This window comes from Nipponia nippon, unplaced genomic scaffold (assembly GCF_047370975.1).
Source record: "Nipponia nippon isolate SJK-2023a ecotype South Korea unplaced genomic scaffold, ASM4737097v1 scaffold_14, whole genome shotgun sequence".
In the NCBI taxonomy this organism is placed as follows: Eukaryota; Metazoa; Chordata; class Aves; order Pelecaniformes; family Threskiornithidae; genus Nipponia; species Nipponia nippon.
The window spans coordinates 10,317,557-10,341,562 of NW_028262330.1; the positions used below are offsets into that span (position 1 = coordinate 10,317,557).

Here is a 24,006-nt window from a genome sequence, read left to right on the forward strand (position 1 = left end):
TTGGTACATGAGATAACAAGCCCTTCTTTGCTTTTTTTAAATCTTCCTCTTTCCAACTGCAGGCTCAGGCTTCACTTACTCCACGTGGGATTGCTGCAGGCATTACCAGCAGGAAGGAATGCTGCTCTGGCCTCTCCTCCTTCCCTCGCCTGTATACTGGCTGGCAGGAGAAACAGAGAATCTGACCTTGAGGGGACACATCCGTACTAGTGCTCTCCCCAGCTAGGCATTCTTACTGCACATCACAGGCAGAAAGGGAACAAACTAATGACCTGGTGATCGAAGAGGCCAAGACTACAATTTGGAAGAACCTTAAAACAGAACAGCAACGTGCACGGAAGAGAACTCATCCTGCACACAGCCGCTAGTCAAGCACAGCCAGACCGCTCCCAAAGCACGGATGTGTCTGATTCAGGTTTAACCTCTTGAGCTGTAGGCTGCTATGTACACTTTCTTAAGCTGCGGAGACGCAATTTCTGCAGTCCGACAGCTTCACCTGCTCCCTCCAGCATCTCTGCAGCTCGCTCGGCACAGGCAGACCAGCAGGTGGAGCCTGCTCCCCACCGAGGGAGCGATCCCACAGGACTGCCTTTCACCCCACGTCGGTTTGCCGTTCAGTCTTTAACTATGAGAAGACCTGTTCTTGATGGCACTTTTCTTTAAGCAGTGATGCATTGACTGGTCCAGGTCCTGGCATAACTTTGGCATTTTACTGGCTTGAATTTTCCCTGCTCGCCTACAGAGGCTGTGGATGTCTGTGCTGATCCAGAAGGAATATTACAGATGCGTAACTTGATGGTACCTCGCAATAGTGAAGACACCTAGGAGAAACTGGGATGAAGCTACACCACCACCTCAAAGGATTGTTATTGCTCAGGAGAACAAGTCACACAATTCCTTCACAAATGGAAGACAATGTGTATTGTTCTTCGGTATTTCGGTGAACAATATTGAAGACGTATCAAAAACATTACATGATGCTTTTAGGATGACTTCACATTCCTGGTGTCTAGTTGAGGTATATTGTTCTTCAGATTCTTCCAAAGGAAGATAAAGATAACCTTCCCCGGTTAAAGAAAAGCATAATAGGATTTCTTTTCCAGAAACATTTATTTATTTTTTAAATAGTATTCTTTCCTTATAAAGTAGCTCTTCAAGTCATATTCCTTTTACCACAGTGTCTTTGGCATTTTCCTCCTAGAACTTTCTTGTAGAGTGGTATAAAATGTATTTTTTTTCTTACAGAAAAATAAGTCTTTAAACCACAAATTAACTCCCCAAAGTATTAAATAACATACCAAAAACTTTATCAAATCTATTACATACACTAATGGGACAAAACCTTGTTGTGTATGTGCATAATAATTATATATACATTTTTAGCTTAGTTAAGTTAGTGCTTCAAAGTTATCAAGGAAGCTTTACAAAAAACCCAAATGCACAATTGCAGTATTACTAGAATTTGTCACACTATTGGTAGAATTTAACAATGTATACAATACATTGCATTTAAAAACCTCTGCCTGAATACGCAAACCGGTAACTCATTTTTATATTTTTGAATAGTTTGCAAAAAGACAGGATTTTATACAATTACACAGTAAGTCACTTTCCAGATTTCATGGATTTAAGAACTGAATATAATGGTGATTATCCCCTATATGAAAACACATCTACTAGTAAAAACAATGGCATCATGCACATCAGAAACTAAAATGCAGTATGAAAATCCATCAGCAAAATGTCACATCCTTTCAGTTGCACTGAACATGTCATTTGTTCCAAAGCAGCATTACTGTAGTGAGCGAGCTCTAAAATAAGACTTCTTTTTCTTATTTTCATCTATGTAGTGTGATACATACATAGTGTGCTCAACCATTAAACACGGAGTCCTTGGGTTCAACGCTTCACATGAGGAGATTCCATCCAGGTTCCTTTTCCCACAGAGAGCTTAAGAAATTTTACAGCTATTTCTTGTACAGTTTTTTGGTGGGCTCTGCGGTGGACGGATAATTTTAGCTTTCTTTAAGCTGTTCCTTTTATTGATGTTGCTGGATGTGAGGGAGTATGAGCGTCCATGCATCATCCTGGCATTAAGGCCATTCGCCATGGAGAAAGATTTGAGATGGCTTCTTAAGGCAACAGGGAGAGGGAGCTTGTCAACAAGATGCACAGGGGTACAGGAAACTATGGCACGGCAACAAAGGTCTTGCAGACTCAGTACTTAAAAACAGACATAAAACTTGCATTATAATAGCGTGCTTCTGTCAGCCACGTGGTAGCAGCACACCCAGCACCCTGCATGCACTCTGTACTTCCAGGCTGAATTCGCATTTCTCCTCCCACACCCTTTCCCACATATACACTATCCAAAATATCTGCTGCTTCAGTTTCCTAGTTCTGTCTTAATACTTAGATGACTGAGCGTGTAAGTTCTAGGAAAGATATGTTATTCCCTACGAAAGCAGAACAGGTTATGGCTGCAGATATATATTTTCTGTTTAAAAAGCAAATTGTACAGGATTCCTGACTCTTCTTTTTCGATGTTTTTGCATCAGGGTTAAAGTTTCTGAAAGTTATTTTATATTAATGAACCATAAACCTTAGCTAGGACTAAATTTACACATTGTCAGCGTACATCGCTTACCCTTGTTCGGCCTCCAGAGCCTGTCCATTCCATGTCTCATCAATACTATTCTTGCTAGCTCAGTAAAGGACTCCGTAATATTGAAATTACAAAGTGGACTGACTTCAAAGAAAGTCATGCCCAGCCTCTCGGCAAAGGCTTGTGCTTGTTCAGTAGACACTTGGCGCTTGAAGGCTAAGTGAAGGCGATTTCCAACCAGGATTTTTGGTACACCAGGAGCATGCTGAGCAAAGAGAAGCAGTAAAAAAATTAATAGTTTAGCTTCCATTTTTTCCTTCCCTCAATTAAAACAAAAAAAAGGTTTTTCAAGATTTAAAGACTACGTGGCAGCGTGGACCAGATGATCTCTAGAGGCCCCTTCCAGCTTAAATTATTCTATGATTCTCTGATCTAAAAACATCCCTTCCTTGGAGCAGACAGGCTCGCACAGATGATGTGGCAAGCGTATAGCAAGAGTGGGACTACAATACGAAATCTTTGCCCTCCGTATGCTTTCCATCAACACCTTTAAAGAAACCAGACACTTTAGCTGATATGTTTCCAACTTTCTAGAATTACAAACATAGAAAGAAAATTGTAAACTTGGCATCTTGGATAACTCTGTAGTAAGCACTGCCTGCAAATGCCAGTAAAAACAGTAGAAAACATCATAAGCAGTCGGTCTTAGTCATCTGTTACAGACTAGCGACACTCTGGGATTATACCTTACCTCATCTATTTCTTTTATCCATCGATCGATTCCATCAAATGACCAACGATTTGTTATATCATACACTAGTATTACTCCCTGTATTAAAAAAGAAATTTAAAATTGTAAGTTCAACAGAGGCGTAACACAGAGAATGCTATCTGTAAATTCTCCAGTTCTGAAATAATCTTGTAAGATGCTGAGCAGCTTCTCAGTGGAGCAGAAGCTCAGCATCCTGCGAAACCAAGCCCCATCTCCCTGCGTGGATTACGGATCAGCTAAGGGGCAGAAACCCTGACTTAGTTTTATGGTCTAATGTACTGGTAAATATTTATTTTTACAGTGGACAAGTTTGGTTGATCATACACACATCACAAGTCATAGCAAATAAATATTTTTGGTCACATTCGGTAGCTTGAAGATTCAATGCTTTGTGCAATTCCGGAACACAACAGATGCAACTCATCAGAACCAATACATATCATGGATTGTAGCAATGCTTTAAAGTCTGAAGCTATAGTGACTTTTAGTGTGTCTTTTTTATTTAAAGTGATTTCCTTACAAGTCATTACATTTCATCACATTTTAGACTATGTTTGTATTTTTCACGTTACTCTTGACAGTTTTATGTTATCAATTTCTCTTACTTGGCACACAGTTTTAAAAAGTAGTATTAGCATAGCTTTCACATGATCAAAGTAAGACAACACGCCTAAGTTATTGAGGTAACCAACAAGAAGGTATAAGAATATCTATCGCTGTATTTTACCCTGATTCAACTTCAATCTCATGGATTTCCCCTCCCCAAAAGAAAATCCCGCCCCTTGTTATTTCCCGTGTTTCGTGTTATCTTCAGACTATTACTGAACCTGCATGCAATCTACAAGTGAGCTACAGAAGCCGTCAGCATGGTTTGCTAACTCTGCTTTCATCCAGCCAACAACCATGACTCATCACTGAGAAAGCTGTACTTTGCTTACCTGAGCACCTCTTGAATAAGACCGAAATATGGTGCAGAATCTCCCTTGCCCTGATGTATCCCTAAATGAAATAAATTATATATATTTTAAAAAAGAAGTAGGTGGCCTCCTGTGTTAAGAGTTCAGCTAGATTAACTCCTCCGTACTGATCAGATTCGGCTCTTCTTCCATTAGTCATGCAGCAGCAGTCACCAATGCGTACGAGCTCTTGTCGCTCTCAGCAGTTTTTCCCCGCTGGCATTCTGCCCTTTCCTCTACATTTGTCAGATTTCTCAGGATAAGAGGACAAGAACTTCAAACTTTACTCCTGTGATTGCTCTTGGAAAACAAAGGCTATTACTCAAGTGTACGTATGCCACTAGACTTTGCGTTTAGTTCAGCTTGAAGGAAGATTCTGTTTTCACAGCAAAAGAAAAGTGGGAGGAAACAATAGCTATCACCAAGGAAACTATGGAGAAACAGTAAATTCTCGATGACAGCAGCGATAGTTTATCATGAGTCTAGTATGATGAAGGCATCCCTACAGACTCATAGCACAGGTTTTTAGAAAAGCATGCACAAAGGAAAAAAAAAAAAATCACTGCATAAAGTGTTTGGAAGCAAAACCAAATTTATAGTGAAGCACGTGGTAAGAAGCAAAATTCCATGAAGATTTTTTGAGGTAGATTACAGATCTTCAAATGCAAGGCACATATTTCTGTATATGATCAACTGTAGAAACATTTCCAATCTGCTATTTTAAGGAGTCCAAAGAGCATCCATGCCCTTCACAAAAAGAATTAAAACATCTCCTTCCTGGCTGCTTCTCAGGTAAGCTTTATGTGGTATTTTTGCTAAGCTATATAAAGTGGAAGACAGAAGAAGAAAAAGAGAGTAAAAAACCAAAATATCAAGTAATGAAGATACCATATGGCGGAGTACCATTATCCATCATTGCATTTCACATTTGAAACACTATTTTGAAAATCATAAAGGCAAAAACCACCAATGAAGAATAAAATAAAAATAACTTAGCTTTGACACAAAGGCATCTAACTCCAGTAATTAAAAGAGTTCCAAACAAAAATAAACACCAAGATTAATTTTCAAGATGGAAATGGCTCAGGATTGTCTCTTTCTAGCAGGATAAAGGATATAATCATAATAACAATTCATTTTCACCTCCAATTCTCTACTCTGTCTGAACACTGCCTGTTCCTAGAACCTGTCTCTCTGATTTATCTAGATTATGGTTCCTCAAAAAAAAAAAAAAATCACACTCCATTTCCTTCCCGTCCTGCACTGGCCTGACTTCTCCCTCTTTTATGCCATGAGTTTAGGGAAAAAGGAAAACAATGTGTTTAAGACGCAGTAATGTCACTGCGTTGAAATCAAGTTGTATCACTTCCTGAGTATTTATAAATGAACCAGAAGATGGCCATCTTCAAACAACCTTAACACAAAAGCAGGCTGACAGACCAAATATTTGACCCTACAGGAAAAACATTGGTTGTAAAATAATTTTATTTGTTCTCAACATGTTTTTATAAAGATCTAATCACATCAGAATAAGTATTAATTAAATTATATGAGCAATAATGCCTTTTTTTTTTTTTTAATACTGTGATTATTTAGTTGACCATTACTACTAATAAATTGAGCAAAGGGATGTTGCTACACAATCACTGTATGCTTTCTAAGGTACTTCCATTGTTCTCATTACCAGTATAATATTTGAAGGCACTTTGAATCTATCTTGAAGGCACTTGTAACCTTTTGTGTCTTTCTTCTGCATTTATGCATCTCTCACGTAGAGAAACAGCAGGGTGCCCCATTTTACATGAAACAGATGCAAAATGGAGGTAAGGAGAAAGCGTGACTTACCCAAAGGGCTAGCTGCCTGGCTCGCTCTTCCTCAGTTGACTAAATATTTCTGAAGCATAAGGGAGAGCTTGTGCCCTGAAGAGCTGCATTTCTGTGTCTTTGAAATAGAAATTATGAGGAAAGTTGAAGCACACACTTACCAGAGCTGTAGCTTGATTCGTCGGCCATCCAGAAGAATCGTTGTAGTCTTATAATCTATACCTGTGGGGAAGAGTCATGCAAATCTTAGAGCAGCTTGCAGCTGTACAATATACACACAGTTACAGATTTCAAAGAAGCTGACCTTGAAAAAAGGTATTTGTCATTAGTACTCTAATCAAGTGCACATGCATAAGAACAACTTGTTCATATGAAGTTACAAAGACCTTTCATATTACTTAAGCTTGGTCCATTCAGAGCAGATGTCTCAGGCTCCCTTCAGGTTGATAAACGATCTGTTTTATTCGTTATCATGACAATATATATTCTTAAAGAGTTTTAGCTCTTTTCAACAAAAGACGGTAGAACTAGTTTTTTGCCTTCTCTCTCATACATACATTACAGACTAAATGCTGTTCTCTTCCTCTATTCCCTAGCTTTACTGACTCTATTATTTCTTCCTTCCTTATCATCTCTGACTCATAGACAGCTCTCGTATCAGATACACGTGTCCCCCTCTTATATAAAAGCAGCAGATGGTGCAAGAAGTGGCTTGCCTTTTGTCTTCCAGCCTTTCCCATTCCCATTGATAACAGCCTTCTCTGCCCACAAGACCTGTGCAGTTAGTGTCCAGCACAACACAGGCAGGTTCCATTTATTCCCACCCATAACGTGCCCAGGCTTTGTGGCTGAGCTACAATCTCTCTTTTAGGTGAGCTGAAGACGTACCGCAGTGTTTACAGGAAGTATGTATTGTAAGTATGTATACATCTACACATATACACACGCACACATATAACGTAGCTCACATCTTTATTGTGCATTTGGTAGCCTTTGCAAACAACCTTCAGTGCTATATAATATTAGCTTTTTACTGCTAGCCTGACATGCCCCAAGCCGCCATTAAACTATGTAAAAATAAGCTCAAGCCTAGCATTACTGCTTTAGGCAAAACGGGTGTGTTAGTTTCAATTAGATGAGGTAAAACCAATCAGAAGAAGTTGTGTAGCTGCAGCTGACCCCTGAAAATATCCACCACCATGCTAGGGTCAATAGCTTTGAACACTGTGCTTCAGTACTGCATCCACAAATTGCATAATTATAAACATTAAAAGAAAGAGAGGCTTTTATTTCATTAAATGTTATTTTAAAAGTGTGCATTCAGTATTCACACTGTGCAGCCAAGCAACACAGTTGCACTGGTAAATGCGTTTTTCTCCTGTTTTCTTTGCTGTGTCACAGTTAAATTCTGGAATTGAATATTTGTTCATAGAGTCCTCCAAACGAAGTTTAAAAAGCTCTGAAAAATGTCCTGAAATGTGATGAGACTTGTACCTTGAAAGAGAGACTTGCTTTATTTTCAGAGCATAAGCAAAACAAAGGGGTGAGAAAAACACATTGACATGGAAAAACAAATGCATGCAGAAGAGAGCCCTAATTACTACTTAAGATTTCAGCACATCTTTATTTGAGGAACAGGGATGACAGTGCTGAAGATGATCCTTTAAGTGTAAGATTTGTTATTATGGGTGACTTCAACATCCAGAACAAAAAAGTTAATCTATATATCAATGTTTGTATTGATAAACATAACAAATGCTTACCAATAAGATTTTTTTTTTTGCTGTATTTAAGGGGGAAAGAGAAGTTTGAAAGTTTAATGAGAGAGTATCAATTACTTAGATCGCTCTCTTATAGAAAAAGTACAGCATAGCACCGCACATAAACAACAAATGAAAAATCTGTCTCAGCTGCAAGCAAAACTCTGAGGAGACACCTACCATGCAGCAGATCTGCTCTCTTCGCCTGAAAACATGTTTTGTCACCAAGTTAACACGATGGACTTCCCATTGCTCCGCCAGCAGAGTACTGCTAAGTGCTGCTACCACTTGTCATGAAGAGGTCCTTAAAGCAGTCACTGATAGTTACCTCCATTTTTGTACACAAAAAATAGGTTTAGAACTCTCCGGCATAAATAAGCAGACACAGAAAAGGAGGCCTTGCCCATCTCCTTTTCCACAAGGAAAGGAGTATGCAAGACTATGTCTGGAATAAAGGCCAGATGTTAAATTACCAAACAGAAGTTATTGCAAGGTAACAGTGCTCAGCTGAGTCAGCTCCCCCTGGAGCCATAGGCGAAGAAAAGATGCTTCATTTGTGCTTCCTCTCAAATTTGCACCACACTAAACAGCTCAAATGGCATTTGTCACGTGCAAGATGCTATCTGAGGCAAGCAAAACTTCAGCCCATTTTCAGAAAACAACCAGAAACTTGAATTCGCTAAGTTATAATCACAAGACACTACTCTTTGAAATGAGGTATGGATGCGCTACCCCAGGAAGTGTTCTCCTAGTTATAAATCAGGATAATCTCTTGCCCAGAGATCAGCGCACCGTTACCCAATGCGGCTATCTCCAGGTTTTAGTCTCGAGGCAACTCATCTGTACACAACTATCACCAGTTTCTCCTCCAGAACAGACACTGGGGGACTCTGAATGCTTTTATTACACAGCACAATAGCATCAATTCCTTTTTGTAGGATACCTATTGTAACACAGATACTAAAGCATACAGTGAAACAAGTTCTTTATCTCTACTACAAATAACTTCACTTCTCTAATTTCCTGGCTTCTTGCATGCCAAAATTTACATTCACAGATTAAATAGCTAGTAGTCAAGAACTTTCATAGCAATATTAGCACATCATTTTTACTTCTGCATTGTATTTGCTGATATTATTAGAGTTAAACCAGCTTTAAACTTTATAAGGTAAAGAGATTTAAAACCAACAAATTTTGACGGATAATTGCACTGCAGTACTATTAATTAAAAATATTTTTACCTATGAATTGATTTGACTTGTTACATGGTTTATGTCGTTTCTAGCAGCAGTAGCAACTGCTAAGCATCTGCCCAATCTGAAAGCCGAGAACAACAGAGGAGTGGCAAGTCACCTTGCCATAGCCCCACAGAAACGGGTATGTGCAGTTCCAACAGCGAGGGCGTTTCTTAAGAATGAGAAGCTGAGAAGAATTGCCTGTTACGGAGATCCTGGTAAGGAAGAAGCTAGCAATGACCAGAGAGATGACAGAAAGCAAGCTTAAGAAACAGTCTTGTTGCGATATGAAGACCAGGTAAGAAAGAAGATCAGGAAGATAGAGGCACTGTGATGGTAAGTCAGGCGTTACTAGGAAATGTATTTCAATGCCACTTCATTTCTATTGCCTGCAGGATAGTTCACTTGAGTCACATCAACATACAGGTTCGCTGCTCCCACTTTTACGAACCGATGAATACATCCTACTGTCAAGTAGGAGTATACTAGGGAAAAAAAAAATCTCTCAACACAGCTCCTTCTAGTCTGGCAGCAAAGAGAGGGAGCTAAATTTTTCTGATCATTCCAACTCAAATCAGAGACTGGTTCAGTGCCATGCCAACTTCACAGTTCCCAGAGAAGCACTGAGCTGAAAGGCCAGGGACAGCAATAACAGGAATTTCAAACTTTTAGCTCACTGAAGAAGTGTGAATTGAAGCATCTTCTGCCTTTAATTCAGGCTCTCATCTGTGCATTGGGAAAGAGACACACACACACACACACACAGACACACAGACACACACAGACACACACACACAAAAAAAAAAAAAAAAAAATCCCCCATGTATTACCACCAGTTTCGGGAGACTTATTTTCATCTATCAGCCAAAGTGTTCCAGTGCTCCAGCAGTATTAGGAAATAGTCAAATCTACAAACCACAAGTTAAAATAAATAATTCATTAGTTAAATAAAAAAATTTAAACACCCCCCTCCCCAACCTATAGGCAAAGTCTTGGGACGCTGAACAGACTAGGACATTGAAACTGTTTGTGCACTGAAAGAACAAGTTTCATCATTTCAGAAATTGTTGAAAACATAAAACATGCAGAATAAACCCTGCATAACAATATATAACTCATTCCAGCATCCTGTGCTACCACTGATATTTCCCGCAGGGTGAAATACCTCCACTAGTTTATCTAAAGTTAATGAAGAGGCACAGACCATGTTTAGCAAACACTGACACATCCCATGCAGAGGACGGACATCCATCATTCTGTTAAAAGACATACCAAGCACAGAAAATTAGTACTGCATAGCTAGAGGATACACAGCTGAATCAACCTGGCACTGTGCTTTGCACCACAGCCCATAAACTGCAAGTCGCTCATGTTTTGCACACACACAATGCAAAATATTACATATTTTTAATATGACACGCACAAGACAAGTCTGAAGAATATACTATTACCAGCTGCTGTTTATGAAAGCATCTTACAGGTTTCTCAAAAGATTTTTGAAGAAGAGATGGATTCAGAAACTTCCTTATTCTTTAGCTGTTATACAGATAGAAGCAGTTGATAATATAACCTGAACATCTCTGCAATTAGCATTTGCCATTGATTAAGAACCAAAACAAAAAGCCTTTTGCCATGAATCATCAGGAACAGCATGAAACCGTAACAATGAGACCAACAGATGTGGATTGTGCTGTTGTAGAAATCAAATGTCCTTCCAGAACATTATTCACTCATTTAGTAATACAGAATAGCTTTGTTTGGATATGCAACTAAAATGTATCTCTGTACAAGAAAGGGAAGAAGGCGGCTGCTAAATGAAAAAAAATTCAACTTTGCCGTAAACCAGAAAAACCTCCCAGTGCTTACTACTTTCACATGGATGTTTTTTAACAAAAATATTTACCTAAAGCCACAAATTGAAATTAAAGAACCTGAAACAAGTCACTATCCTTGCTGAAGGGTTTGGATTTCTTAAATCTAATTGATTTGTAACAGATTTTGTTCTTCTCAAACACAAAATTAACAGATAGAAAACTGAAAGAGCTATTATTGAACCCAGGAATGTAGTAAGATTCCCAAAAAAGCATTCAGCTGTTTGCTAACGACTGCAGTGAAGAGGAAGCTATCCTCTCTGCATCGATGCTTCGCAGCCATTATCACACTACCCCTTATGCTTCACTGACCACGCTGCGTTCATGTCAACACCGATTATTTTTAGGCTTCCTGTGAATTTCTCCTTCTCTTGAAGCTTATAGCAGTGTATCAAAGTTTCTGGGGTTTGTGATGGATCTTTTTAGGGCAGAATCCTTCAGTCATTTAAGTTGCTCATTTTGCGTTCCACCAAAGGCAGCATTATTTGCATCAAAAATCTTTTTGGTTTAATATTTGGGATTCAACGATCTACAGTGTGACTAACAGCCAGTCGTTTAGCTTTGCAGCAGTGAAAAAACACACTGACTCACCTGAACGAAATGTGAAGCAATAGACTACAGACCAACAGATTGGTCGTATCTTGATAATATGACACAGAGTAAAATCCAGATTTGTCCCTCAAAATTTTTCATAGGAATTGGAGGTTTGCCTAATATTTTAACGGTTTGGTGCTTGTTCTGCATTTGCTTTGGATATGTGTTTCAACTTCGATAAGTCATAGGAGAGGGGAGAAAGAAAAACAGGGGAAAATGCCCAAGAACTTTAATATGAGATTCTTCAGAGCTGTGCTTCACTGATTCACCACTGAAAGACTTTATTCAGTGGCACATTTGTCTTAGAAATGCTCCTAAAAACAACCCTTTTTATACCCGAGGAAGTACAGAATACATGACTCTTCATCTTTGAACCTGGCGCTCTGTTATATTTTAGCTCACAAATACTACAAGAACTGGTTTCATTGTTTTTACTTATTCCTTTTGATGTATCCTTTCTTTAAAGTTTAAGACGTGTCGTTCCTTGTAGATAATTGATGTCAGATTAGCAGCTTTCAGATTTAATTAAAGCAGAATGTAACTACTTCAAAATAATAATAAATAATAGTAACAACAACAATAAAACATTCCAACCCCCTGCCTCCATGGCCTGACTGCCTTCCACAGATTTCAACGTTAAACACCTTCTCCAGCAATCATTCACTCCATCAGTTTGTCCAAATTAGCCACTCTATAATAGTTATCTCAGACACATACTGATGTCTCCTTCCCACTGTCTGTTTCTATGCCAATAATTAAGTGTCTCCAAATAAATATATATATATATATATATTCAGTGGGATTCTGGGCCTGTAGTTAATGAAGTCCACTGAAAGCATCCTTCAGGTTCAAAGACTATTGACTGCACTTCAAAAACCCATTTTTAGGTTTCAGAGAGTGCTTAAAACCATTTTGTCATAGGCATGATGAGAATTCAATGGTCCCATCACTTCCCACTTTAAAGCTCCCTCAGCTACCTAGCTTTTCATATACACATTAAAATTAAGGTCTAATGTTTCTCTTCAGAACACACCTCTGTTTCAAGTATATTGGACAAGTGACACAACTTCCAACTCCATTCATGTACTGTTCACAGCAAATGGACCCACAGCATGCTTTTGATTCAAAATTCAACTAAGCTTTAAAAACTAAGCCCCATGTTTTCAACATCAGGCTGCAAAGATATAAACTCTTTGCAATAAAACTGGACTGTAGCTGTTGACATGTAAGCACGAAGGTCAGGTTATGCGACAGTCGTATTTGCCTTCCGCTCGCCATTTCGCAATAATCATCACTTTCAAATTCCATTCTTTTCCATCACACTTAATTACTGCAATAAAAGCCATCTGTTTGAAAAGCACAGATTGCCTATTCAGACTGAAATAGAGACACTAAAATTTTAGATCTAGACTGTATTCTTCACCTCATTAATCAAACCATAAACCACAATTACACAGTCTCACAGATAATTCACTCATTTCAATGATGTGACAATTTTCCCATTTTTAAAAAGAAGCTATTTGTATCAGAAAGCTCAGCTGTATATTTAGCTTTGTTTATGGTCACAGACACATGCCAATCTCACAATCTATCCTTCAGTACACGTTTTCCTTTAAATGTTTAAAGGAATTAAGATTACAAGAAATCTATCCTTAAACTGAAAGTGCTCTTTAACAATTACACAGAAGCTTGTCATAGTTACAAAATTTTTAGGGCACTAGGTTAAAATCTGAATATCTAAAAGCACTTCTAGCTGGCCCTAGTCCAGACTGTTGTCCTTAGAACCAAAGCAAATGGTATGGGAGTAAGAAGTTTGACACAACTTTATGGCACACCTCCAACACTAATCTAAAAACAAAATTAACAACTGAAACTCCAAAACTTATATAAACCCCCAAAAATTAATTAGTCAGGCTGCCAATTTACAGAAGCAGTAACTGAATAAGTTTCTGTTCATCCTCGTAGTATCAGCATTAGTAAGTAAACAAGCCAGCACTTTGCATATTAAATTCACACCCTCCCCGAAAAGAACATGCAAACAACTTGTTAAGTACATGTTTTTTTTAATCATGCCTTAGCTTGCAGTATTTCTGCTAAGATGGCTAAATAAAAACTAAACATTCAAGGCAGACGACTCTTTGGAAAGAAGAGTAAACTATGTGACATTGGCTTATAATCAACTTTTAACCAAAATTAGTGAACGACCCATTTCCATTCACATTAAGAGGAAAGGAAATAAAGATCCTGAGACCATATTCCATTCTCCTCTGTCTTAACATTTACTTGTCAACAATAAAATAGCCTCTTTACAATCTAAGGCCTTAGAAAGTAATTTTACAAGAAGAAGAAGGACTGTTCCCACCCCCCAGGTCAGGAAGAAGCAGGAACTATGCACTTCAGTTCATCATTTCCTTTCTTCCACTCCAAAAGAAAAGGATATGGGAGGTATACGGTAAGCTTGCCAACTCAAATGTTTACTACAAGTTGCAGCTAACATCCTCAGATGAAAGCTGCTTACATATAAACATGTTATTGTTTATAAATAGTAGCACTGCAGGGAAAGGGAATGTTGTTATTAGCATTACTGACAAAAAGAAGTTCTTCCTTTATTTCAGCACACTTTATTAATAAATTTGAAATAAATTGGGAAGAGATCAACATATCGATCCCAGCAATCTCGTAAATGAGGTGTTTTTTTTCTCAACCCTGTGTTCCACAGATGTGCAAGAATCCAGTGAAACACGGAGCCCGGGGTGACCAGTGCTCACAGAACACCGCTGGTGCCTTGCACCTAGATCCAACTGCTCAGGCACACCACTGCAACTCAGGCTTCTGACTAGAAAATTCACATTAAAAGAGAAGATCCCCAGAACTGCTGACAGCTCTGGAGATGGATTCAGATAGGACTGGCATTGACTGGTAGCAATTATTAGCCAAAGGTTTTTTTTATAGTTATTTAAAGCCAATAACATCAGATTATGAGTTAAGAGTGAATGTGGATCACTCGGTTCCCTACACTGGGAAAGGAACACACTCTTGGCAGAAGACAACAAACATTAGCTTTACGATTTCCCTGCTTGTCTCTCCAAATTCTTTGCAACAGAACTCAACATAAAAAAAATGTAACATCAAGAAGTTCCCAGTTTATAGTCATCGTTACACAACAGCAACAGTATTTCAAAACAGCTCTTTTCTACCTAAGATTTGCATTTTATAAAAAGAATTGCCCTCAACTTTTAGTCCATTTAATATCAAAGTAAAGATAATCATAACCTAGCACCAGTGAATTTGTTTAGAAATTAACCTCTATTATAAGTACAGGAGGGAAAAAAAATATTCTTCTACTATACCAATCTTCTCACTGCTGCTGTTCATCAATTCCTGTAACTAAGAGCTGGACTGCAAGAAGGGTTCCTACGCATGTCAGGCATGTTGTTAACAAGCATCCTATCTTCCTAAAAAACCTGGTTACATTCTTTTCAAAGAGCATCAGCTCTCAAGGGGAGTCTCTCATTCACAATCCCACGTCTACACTCCTCACAATTAAATAAAGTTTCAAACACGATTCTTTGTTTCATCTTCTTTGAGATACACATCATACCAAGCAACAGCTATGATGTGGTGCTCTGCAGATCCATGGAAAGTACAGTGAAGGGAAACTTGGCCAGGCTAAGACAACTGACCCCAAAAATGTGGAATAAGTTTCATGTAACAGTCGATTGTCCAATATGTTTCCAGTGCTTGTGGGTATCTTCATAGTGTAATAATTCTTTAGCATGAAGCTTAACAGTGGGGGTCAAATCATCCTGGTGCATGAGGGAAAGACCAGAAGGCAGTTACATATCTTGTAAAATTCTACAAACTGAAAAAGAAATGGGACACAGCCATGCAGAACGTGCCCTTTCTTATATCTTAAACACTAGGTTTGAAGTACGGCCAGAATCTGGAAGGCAGAATAGCTTCAAACCTACCATAAAATATTAAAAACAGATGCAATATTTCACGTTACAATATTTTCCAAAAGAGAACAATGACCTTTTATGTCTTGACACTTCATTAGCAGTAAACCAGTTCAAAAATACTTGGCATGAGAAGAATTGCAAGAACATCTAGCCACTGTTCTTCTGAGCTACAGGCCTAAGAGCTCACTGAGAACAGTTGCAAACCTCTCCAAAACTTCCCTAGGCTTTAAATCAAGTCTCAAATAAACAATTCTAAAGAATTAAACCACCACTTTCAGTTAAGCATATCAATATATCATAACAATTAGAAAAATCAAAGTTGTTTCATAAGCGTACTCCTGTATATTACAAAATTGTAATTAATACTTATGATAAATGGCAAGATATAACCAAGGTTTACAAAAAACAATCCAAAAAGCCTACTCCAGGATGCCATCAATACTGCCAGAAGTCACAGCAGTATTTGTCACCAAGTGTAGTAAAAGAAAAAAAAGAAATGAAGCAGGTAGATTTTTGCACCCCACAAAGCACTGCTTGTTCAAAAGAAGAAAAAAAGATTACCTGAAAAATAATTCTTACTTGAAAAATGAATTCTGTCATTATGATGAACCGAAGATCAAAGTGGCACTTCACAACAAGTAGGTATAAGTGCAATAATTTTGCTTTAAAGATGCCAGAGAGCAAAATTAATATAATTACCAAAAAATTACTGTGGCTTAAAAGCTGTCACCCAGAAAACATACAGCCATCCTTCCCAAAGCACAGATACTGGCAGGGGAAGAGCTTTCAAACTAACCTCCAAACCAAGCAACAGAAGACCAACTGCACTTCTTAAATTTGGAATTCCAAGTGAAACACACACTGCAGTACAATACCATTAACTCAAGGAATTCCCTAGTCATGAGATATCTTCAGGACATACACTTCCATTAGAAAAATGAAGGAAATTAAGTCTGCCTTGGATTATGCTTCCACTTCTCCCCTCTCCTCCTCCCCAGCTATTCTGGCAGAAGAGCTGCCAAAGTTATAACTGTACTGCTTTTCCAGGACAAAAAAATTAACACAAAATGCTAGCAAACCATCTTTGTTAGGATTTAAAGGAGAAAGACGGACTATACATTACTGATACAAAGCTCTTGTTCCATTCATTATTTAGTTGGTTTCAGTTTTCCAAGAAATTAAAGTAAACTGATTTCAGGTGAACAGAATCAAAGGAAATTTCAGGTTGGAGCAATCTCAGAAGGTCATCTAGATCAACCTCCTGCTCAAAACAGGATCAGATATGAGGTCTGGAGACTGCATAACCTCTCTGGGCAACCTGTTCCACAGCTTGACTGTCTCCATGGTCAGAAAGTTTTTCCTCTTACGCGTTCTGAACCTCTCGTGCTTCAGCTTACACCGGGTGTCTCTTACCCTTCCACCGTGTACAGAGCCTCTCTCTGCCCCCTTGATGACCTCCCCATGGGTACTGGGAGGCTGCTCTTAGGGTACCCCCCCACAGGTCCCCCTTCTCCAGAGAGGTGACTCAGTAGTCTGCGGCCAAACTTCACGTAAGTTGTTAGAACTGCAGACTCTTCTTCACTTAAAAACTATGTAATTACTTTTCATGTAGTCTTCTGCATTCAACTAGCCTGTCTCGCATGTATTCTCGGCCTCTAGAATCTTCTTGCTCCAAGACTAACATCGTTCTAAAAGGAATTGTGTTTCTGTCTGAACTGAAAAAGAAAATAAATGTAAAAGTTTAGAGGTTATGAACTTGTTTAAAATTCCATTTATCACGCTGTTGTCTTATAAGGTATGTGTTCAAGTTAAACCGCAATCTACTAATTTAAAAGTGGTTTGAAAAGTCAAGGTTGTGCTCTACACAAACTTCACTTAGCATATTTACCGAAGCAAACATACAGAAAGATTAGAACAGAGACCTGACTGAGATCATGCACTGTGTATAAGGATTGCTAAAAAAGTCAGAAAAGAAATATATGTATTCAGATATCCATATTAAAAATTGTGCACTGCAAGACTCTACGTGTACTGACTCAATCATTCCACTGAATGCATCAGCTACATGAGCCTCTGTTCCTCAGTCTAGTCTTGAGAGAGTATGAAAAAGGCTGCCAGACCTGCTGGGTCTCTTCTGGGTCTTCCAGCTGGCAGTTTCATATTTCATGCACTTAAGTATCCCATTTTAAGGCACTGCATAAAGTCAGCTTGCAAACAAAGTATAAGGGCACAGGAGATACATTAACACATCGTTGTCCCTAAGATTTTGAAGGGATGAATTATTTTGATTTGAAACCTATGGACTAAAATACTCCCACCCCTCCTTTATCTTTCTTTTAATTAAACTTTTTTTTTTAAATAGTTTCTGTTTCATCCAAACATCTATAATGGCTCATTCTCTATGAAAATTGGCAAATTAAACATACAATCCTCAAATACACTTATTACTGCTCCTTCAATATATTCTTTCAGAGCACATAAACATTTTTTGCTATTCCATCTTTGCTGATGTGGAATTACAAGGAAACATATGTCGGTAAGGCCAGGGCAGGGCTCTTTGCATGAAGTTGTAGCCCAGAGGAAAAATGAGAGCAATGGCAGGAGCAGAACAGGGAGTTACTAACTGCCAAGTTGCGCTCAGCATGCGTGATATAAAAACAGGGGGAAAATAAAGAGGTAAAATCTGAATCATAAACCTGGAACACACCACACAGTAAACAAATTATGGTTATTAAACACAAGTGATTGGACTGCTTTTGAAAGCGTGAAAGATCAGCTGCCATTCATCTAGGGCAAACGTGTCACTCGGGCTACAGCTTGCTTTTAAATGCTGTCACATGTTCAGTCCCCTCTACACCTGCACGCACGTGGCACTTTAACTAGCTGTGTATTAAGAATAACTGGAACTTTTTAATAAACAGGTTATCTTCTTCTGATCCAAGAATGAACATATCTTTACAAAACACATTTCTCCAGAGTTTTGCGTACTAAAGTACACTTAAAGAATATGTACTACTTTAACAAACACATTTAAAACAGCTGTTTATGGCATTGGGAGTTTACATTACATGAACGTGAAGCCGAGACCCAAACATAATTTATTGGGGGAAACTCTGGATAGTTTGATTTTGTATCAGTCAACATCTTATTTTAAAGCTGTATTTTTGGGGGGCTCATAGCAGTCCAGAAGTGCCTCTACACTAATCACTACTGAATGTTTCAAAGGAAGTCACAGAATCCCACCTAGTCTAGCAGTAGATAAAGGAAATGTATAGCAAAATGGTTTCTTTATATAAACTAGGAAAAAGCCATAGAAAGATGTAACTATAATTATTAAAAAAAATAAACAGCTTATCCATTTTCATAAATGAAGTAGTTGCAAAGAATTCTAGATCTCCAAATACTGGATTAGGAAGGTCGGAAGGCGCGTGAGGGAAGCAGACTTCAGAAAGCAGCCAGGTTTGCATGTTCTTCCTAAGTAGGATCTCTCCTTTTTTAACAGAGCGCTAGGCTAAATGAGCTCAAGATGACATCTCTTATGTTCTTAACTTAGAAGTAAGTTACTTTTTAAAACGCATGGAAATCTCCATTCCAGAAATTCTCATCATAGTTACTCCACCTCTGCATATTAAACTACCAGTTTCTACTTTGAAATCCAGTGTCCCACAAATAACCTTAATGTCCAAGATAACTCTGGAGTAACAGTCTTGGCTCTTCTAGCTTCCTCATGCCGACCAGCTGTTACTTAATCACCTCCATCTTCTGACACCACTTGGTGATTTCACACAGTGCTTTCATATCAGCACCTTCAATGGCAAATCCCACGCAACAAAGAAAAATAGCAAAGCTGTTATATTGGCTTTCAGCTTAGCACAAGACTACATCTCATGAACAATAAATAGCTTTCCCTGCTTCTGACAACAAACACAATTCCAAAATACTTTATCTTCACTGTTTACATGCCTACAAAACAGTCAAAAATTCCTGACTTGACAGAAATGTTTTTGTATGCACATAAGGGCATTTTCACTGCTAGGTCCTACCTGTCGTGCCCCCAGCTGGAGAAGGGTTACTTTTCTGTCCTAGGGAGGATTCTCACCTTGCCTTTAGCACAGTTCAGAGATTTGGTTCAGCCAATCTGAACGTTATATGAACCAGAATCTGTTCTACTTCCTTAGAGATTTATATCCTCTAAGGCTCAAAAAACCCATGTGTCCTGTAAAGAATCACCGATCAGATCCAGTAAGTCTCAGCTGAACACAGCACATATATTCCTTTTACCAATACGCAGTTTAATTAACATATCAAACAAGAATATCATTATACCAAAAGCAGGTATGTACCGTATAAAAGCCTTCAGGCAGCTGTTCTTCAACACACTTTGTCACTTGGCACAGCTTGTTACTGATGATACTTCTCTTTTCTGCTTACCCCACCCAGCTGAAAGAGGATACTCTCTTAGATGCCACAAACTGCTGTAAAGATGTGAGCAAGGTTAGTTTCTGGACCTTTAAACCCACTCCATTCCTGGGCAGCAATGACATCCTAACTTCCTAGTAATTAGCTTTCGAACCTTCCATAGATTTGAGTGACAATTTAGATATATAAACAGCTGTTGTGAACACCAATACTTTTGTGGACTTTGCCCTGAGTAGGTACTAAATTACAGTCAATGCTGACAGAGGATTTTATCTTACCTTTCTGAAAGACTGGACATTAAATATATAGTGTACGTTGATATATCAGTGTTTGATCTGTAACAGCTTCACTTACCTGATGAACTTGCAGCTCTAACTGGAGTATTTGACTGCTTAGCTTGCCCAGTTCATGCTTCCATATTACAACACATCAAGACACAAAAGAAAGGAACAATTATTCATACAGAGGCGTTCCACTATATCAACAGATTTAGATGTGGACAAAAAAGCAGAGCAAGCTTAAGCCAAACTTGTTTGGTGTATTACATTTGAGATGGTCCTTAAATAACACTAGCCTGACAAACACTAGCCCATGTTGAGTATTTTGTGTAAATATTGCATTATTTTTTCATATTTTCAGTCCCATATTAAACAAAATCCTGAAGAGCTGAATAAAATGGAATACAAATAAAACTTTCAAAATTAGCCAATTTCTATTCTTAATCCCATTTTGCATTCTTGTTTAGCTACCAGAACAAAAACAAATTTACAGCAATATGTAAATGTAATTTAACCAACATATTGGATAAAACTTAATCCTGGCACAGGCAAACACAATTTTGGTTAGGCCAAAGCAGCTTAAAAGGACTCAATTACCCTGAAGTCTGACTACTTTTCAAAATAATCTGGACTTTGTCTTTCATGTTGCACACTTGTCTGGGAGCCTCACAGTAATTGTGTTTTCACAGTCACTTTCCCACTCCCTTATATCTATGAAAAAATAGGTGGAGGGGGGGCGGGGAGACACAAGTAGCCCAAAAGAAACAGAGACAGAGTACACAGTGCTATTGAACGCGCGTGAGAAAGCCCAAGAAGAAAGCAAGCTATTGCTGTAGTCTCTTTTGCCACAACAATCTAAAGTATTACTTGTAGCAATAGCAGATATCAAATTCAGAAAAGAGCGTGCACGTTGGTCATGTGCACGCATGATCTTAAGAGTTCAAGACTTCCTCATTCTGAAAATGTACAATACAATAATATGCTTGACCAAAATATAGGTGTTTTCTTTGTTTTGTCTTATGGTGTTGTTTAATAGGCCTTGTTAAGAAACATAAAGGCCAGTTATTGGAAAAGAACCAGGTAAACAAGTATCTGGTTTGGACATGTACATGCGCACACAGTTGTGGGTTTTTTCCCTCCACCATGGTTGGGTGAGGAGAGAGCTAGGAAGAGAAGTAAATTAAGCCTATTGATTAAGTGGGTTTCAAAACCTCACTGTAAGATAACCTAGCTTCTGACCTTCATGAAATTGTGAGACAGCAACACTTTTTGTCCATGAGATGGATATGAGCGCATGACACCTGAGTTGCTAAGCAGTATTAAAACAAATAAATATTATTATTAATATAACAAACCAAAGAAAAATGGCTGAATAGAAGAAAGCGTGCAATAAAGCAAAACTAATTTTATGAAAGGTTTGAAGAAACATATGAAAAACCATACACTGCCAAGCTGGCCTAGGATTTCTATAGCTCCATTAAATCAAGCAAGGTGAATGTTCATTGTTTCAACAGATGTGCAAGATTAGCTAACAAATACAAACCCCCAAACTGACTGCTTGACCTGACAGGAAACGCTACAGTAAGGTAGCGTAGTAAGGTAAAAAAGGTGTCACTCAAGTATGCTGCCATGTATGAGGGAAGAAAACATGATGTACTGGTCTCACGAGGCAGGGGATTCTTAGCACGAGACTCTAAACTTGAGATTTAGGGATGGGGGAAAGGCACACGAAAGGAAGCAAAGAACAAAACCAATCTGAATTAGAACATAACCTTCCCCCCCCCCCCCCCCCCCCAATGGACAGTATCTGTCATAAGTAAGGCAAGAATAAAGGGAATTGGTCCAACCAGGATCCACATTTTCAGCTAACATACACCTCTCATAATTGACTGCCTATTAAGAAGAATTGCTACTCCACAGTGCTACACCTCAAAGAGACACAATGGTGGTGGAAAAGGGGAGAATTATTTTTCTCTTTTAAACACAGTGAAAGGGGACGAGCAAGTACAGAGTGGGTAACAGTTTCTGTTTACTGAACTTTCTTCCCATGCAGTATATAACACAATTCAAAATTAATATAGTCTTCCAGCAGTAAGCACAGCTCTTGTAAGATAACACATTAAAGGGGTAGTCCTAACTAACATATTTAGAGTAGGATCTATTACTGCTTTACAGACTCATCCCAAAATAGGTTAGATGCCCTGTTTGAAGCAACTATTTCTTTCCACCAATGCCACGGAAGCCTACAGTAATGAGATAAGACACCAGACGTCTTCTAGGCACTTAAACTTGGTGTATGAAATCAAACCTCACCTGCTTTTCCTTGTACAAGAATGCAGTTTAAATCCTTTTAAACTGAGATTAATGGGCGTACAACTGGATTTTAACAAAATTCAAGGGGGGAAAAAATTCACATCTATTCAACCTTTTAGGAAAAGTTACTTCATGACAGCTAAGAGCAGTCAATTTTTGCCCTCCTTGCGCTGTGAGATAAAGTCTAGTCTATTTATAGGCAAGCATAATTAACCTCAAAAGGTGTTTATTTACTCATAGACACTGGTGCTCAGCAACTTTAAATAACTGTTCTGCTGGAGAAATCCTAATAGAATGGACTGAAGATTGTCCCTAAAAGCTGGTGCTATGTGCAAAGAAATACAGAAATGTAATGATGTTGCCATTAGTTTCTATTGCAATCTTTAGATCATGTTGTGTTTAGGAAAATGTAATGGCTTCCAAATAAGTCAGTGATAAGCAACCCATCCTATTCATTATTATACTGGTAGGAAAACAAAACAATTTTATTTCCCCTTCCTTTCAGCCAAGTAACATTTTCAAAAACACAGTTTTAGGAAGACAGAACAGAGAAACTTAACAGCAAATCTTTGTGTTAAGTCTTGTACCTCCATGAGCTCTGTATTTGGCCTTGTTGGGGGTGAGGGGAGGAAACCACAGTCAGCTCACAAATCTAAGTCTTTTAATTTCTCACATTAACAATATTTCCTTTAGTTTCCATATTTCAGTTAGGGCCCATTCCCTCCTCTTCACACCAAAGAATGGCTTTGATCTGTGTATTAGGTTATCAGGAAGAGTCCCATGAACTGTGTGTCTGCTGGGATGCGACAGCTGACAACCACCCCAGTCTAAACGCTCCCTAAGGTCATCTGGCTCTCCCCATAAGGCCTGTCTGAGGTTGGGCCATCCAAGCTCCAGGCCTGCGTTCGAACCATTTAGCAATCAAGACAACCACTTATTAACACCCACAACTATTACACACCAGGATCTTTTCAAGCATTCAGATAAGACAACCAATAGGCCAGTGAAGTTCTCAGTCTAAGGACAGACAGAATTTATGGGAAGGCAAACAACTGTGATATGAACTTAAGAGGATATGAAAAGGCTGCTAGGTGAGAAAGCATGAGAGAATTTGTCAGTCTGAACCTGATGCTCCTGCAAGAAAAGGAGTAGGAGTATACAGGTTTGAACAATCATTCCTTTCAGTCCCTGCGTCAAGCAATCACACTGCAAGCATATGGTAGTATGCAAGCAAAACCAGAGACCAGCTGAATAAAAATCTATTAGTGCAAAACATCAAAATATTTGTCTACCTAGTGACAACACATCTAAGGCTTATATTCTAGTCTAGAAGCAATTATTTCCTCTGAATTTATTTTGATGAGAAATTTACAATGCTTAAAAGCAAAGTTTCTGCAGCTCTCTAAGATCATTTTTG

The 24,006-nt window shown here is 38.5% G+C and overlaps 1 protein-coding gene across 3 annotated transcripts in view; it reads right to left on the bottom strand.

The window, feature by feature from the left end:
* Positions 1 to 1,138: 1,138 nt before the first annotated feature.
* Positions 1,139 to 24,006, bottom strand: part of RAB40B (RAB40B, member RAS oncogene family) — a 34,955-nt gene continuing 12,087 nt past the window's right edge. For all 3 annotated transcript variants that reach the window (XM_087750562.1, XM_087750561.1, XM_009476651.2), the window contains 5 exons: positions 6,319 to 6,379; positions 4,316 to 4,376; positions 3,357 to 3,434; positions 2,648 to 2,870; positions 1,139 to 2,223 (listed from right to left, as the gene is read on the bottom strand). In XM_087750562.1, coding sequence (XP_087606688.1) covers positions 1,952 to 2,223; positions 2,648 to 2,870; positions 3,357 to 3,434; positions 4,316 to 4,376; positions 6,319 to 6,379 — 695 coding nt within the window. In that variant the 3' untranslated portion in view covers positions 1,139 to 1,951. The remainder of the gene's footprint in view (positions 2,224 to 2,647; positions 2,871 to 3,356; positions 3,435 to 4,315; positions 4,377 to 6,318; positions 6,380 to 24,006) is intronic.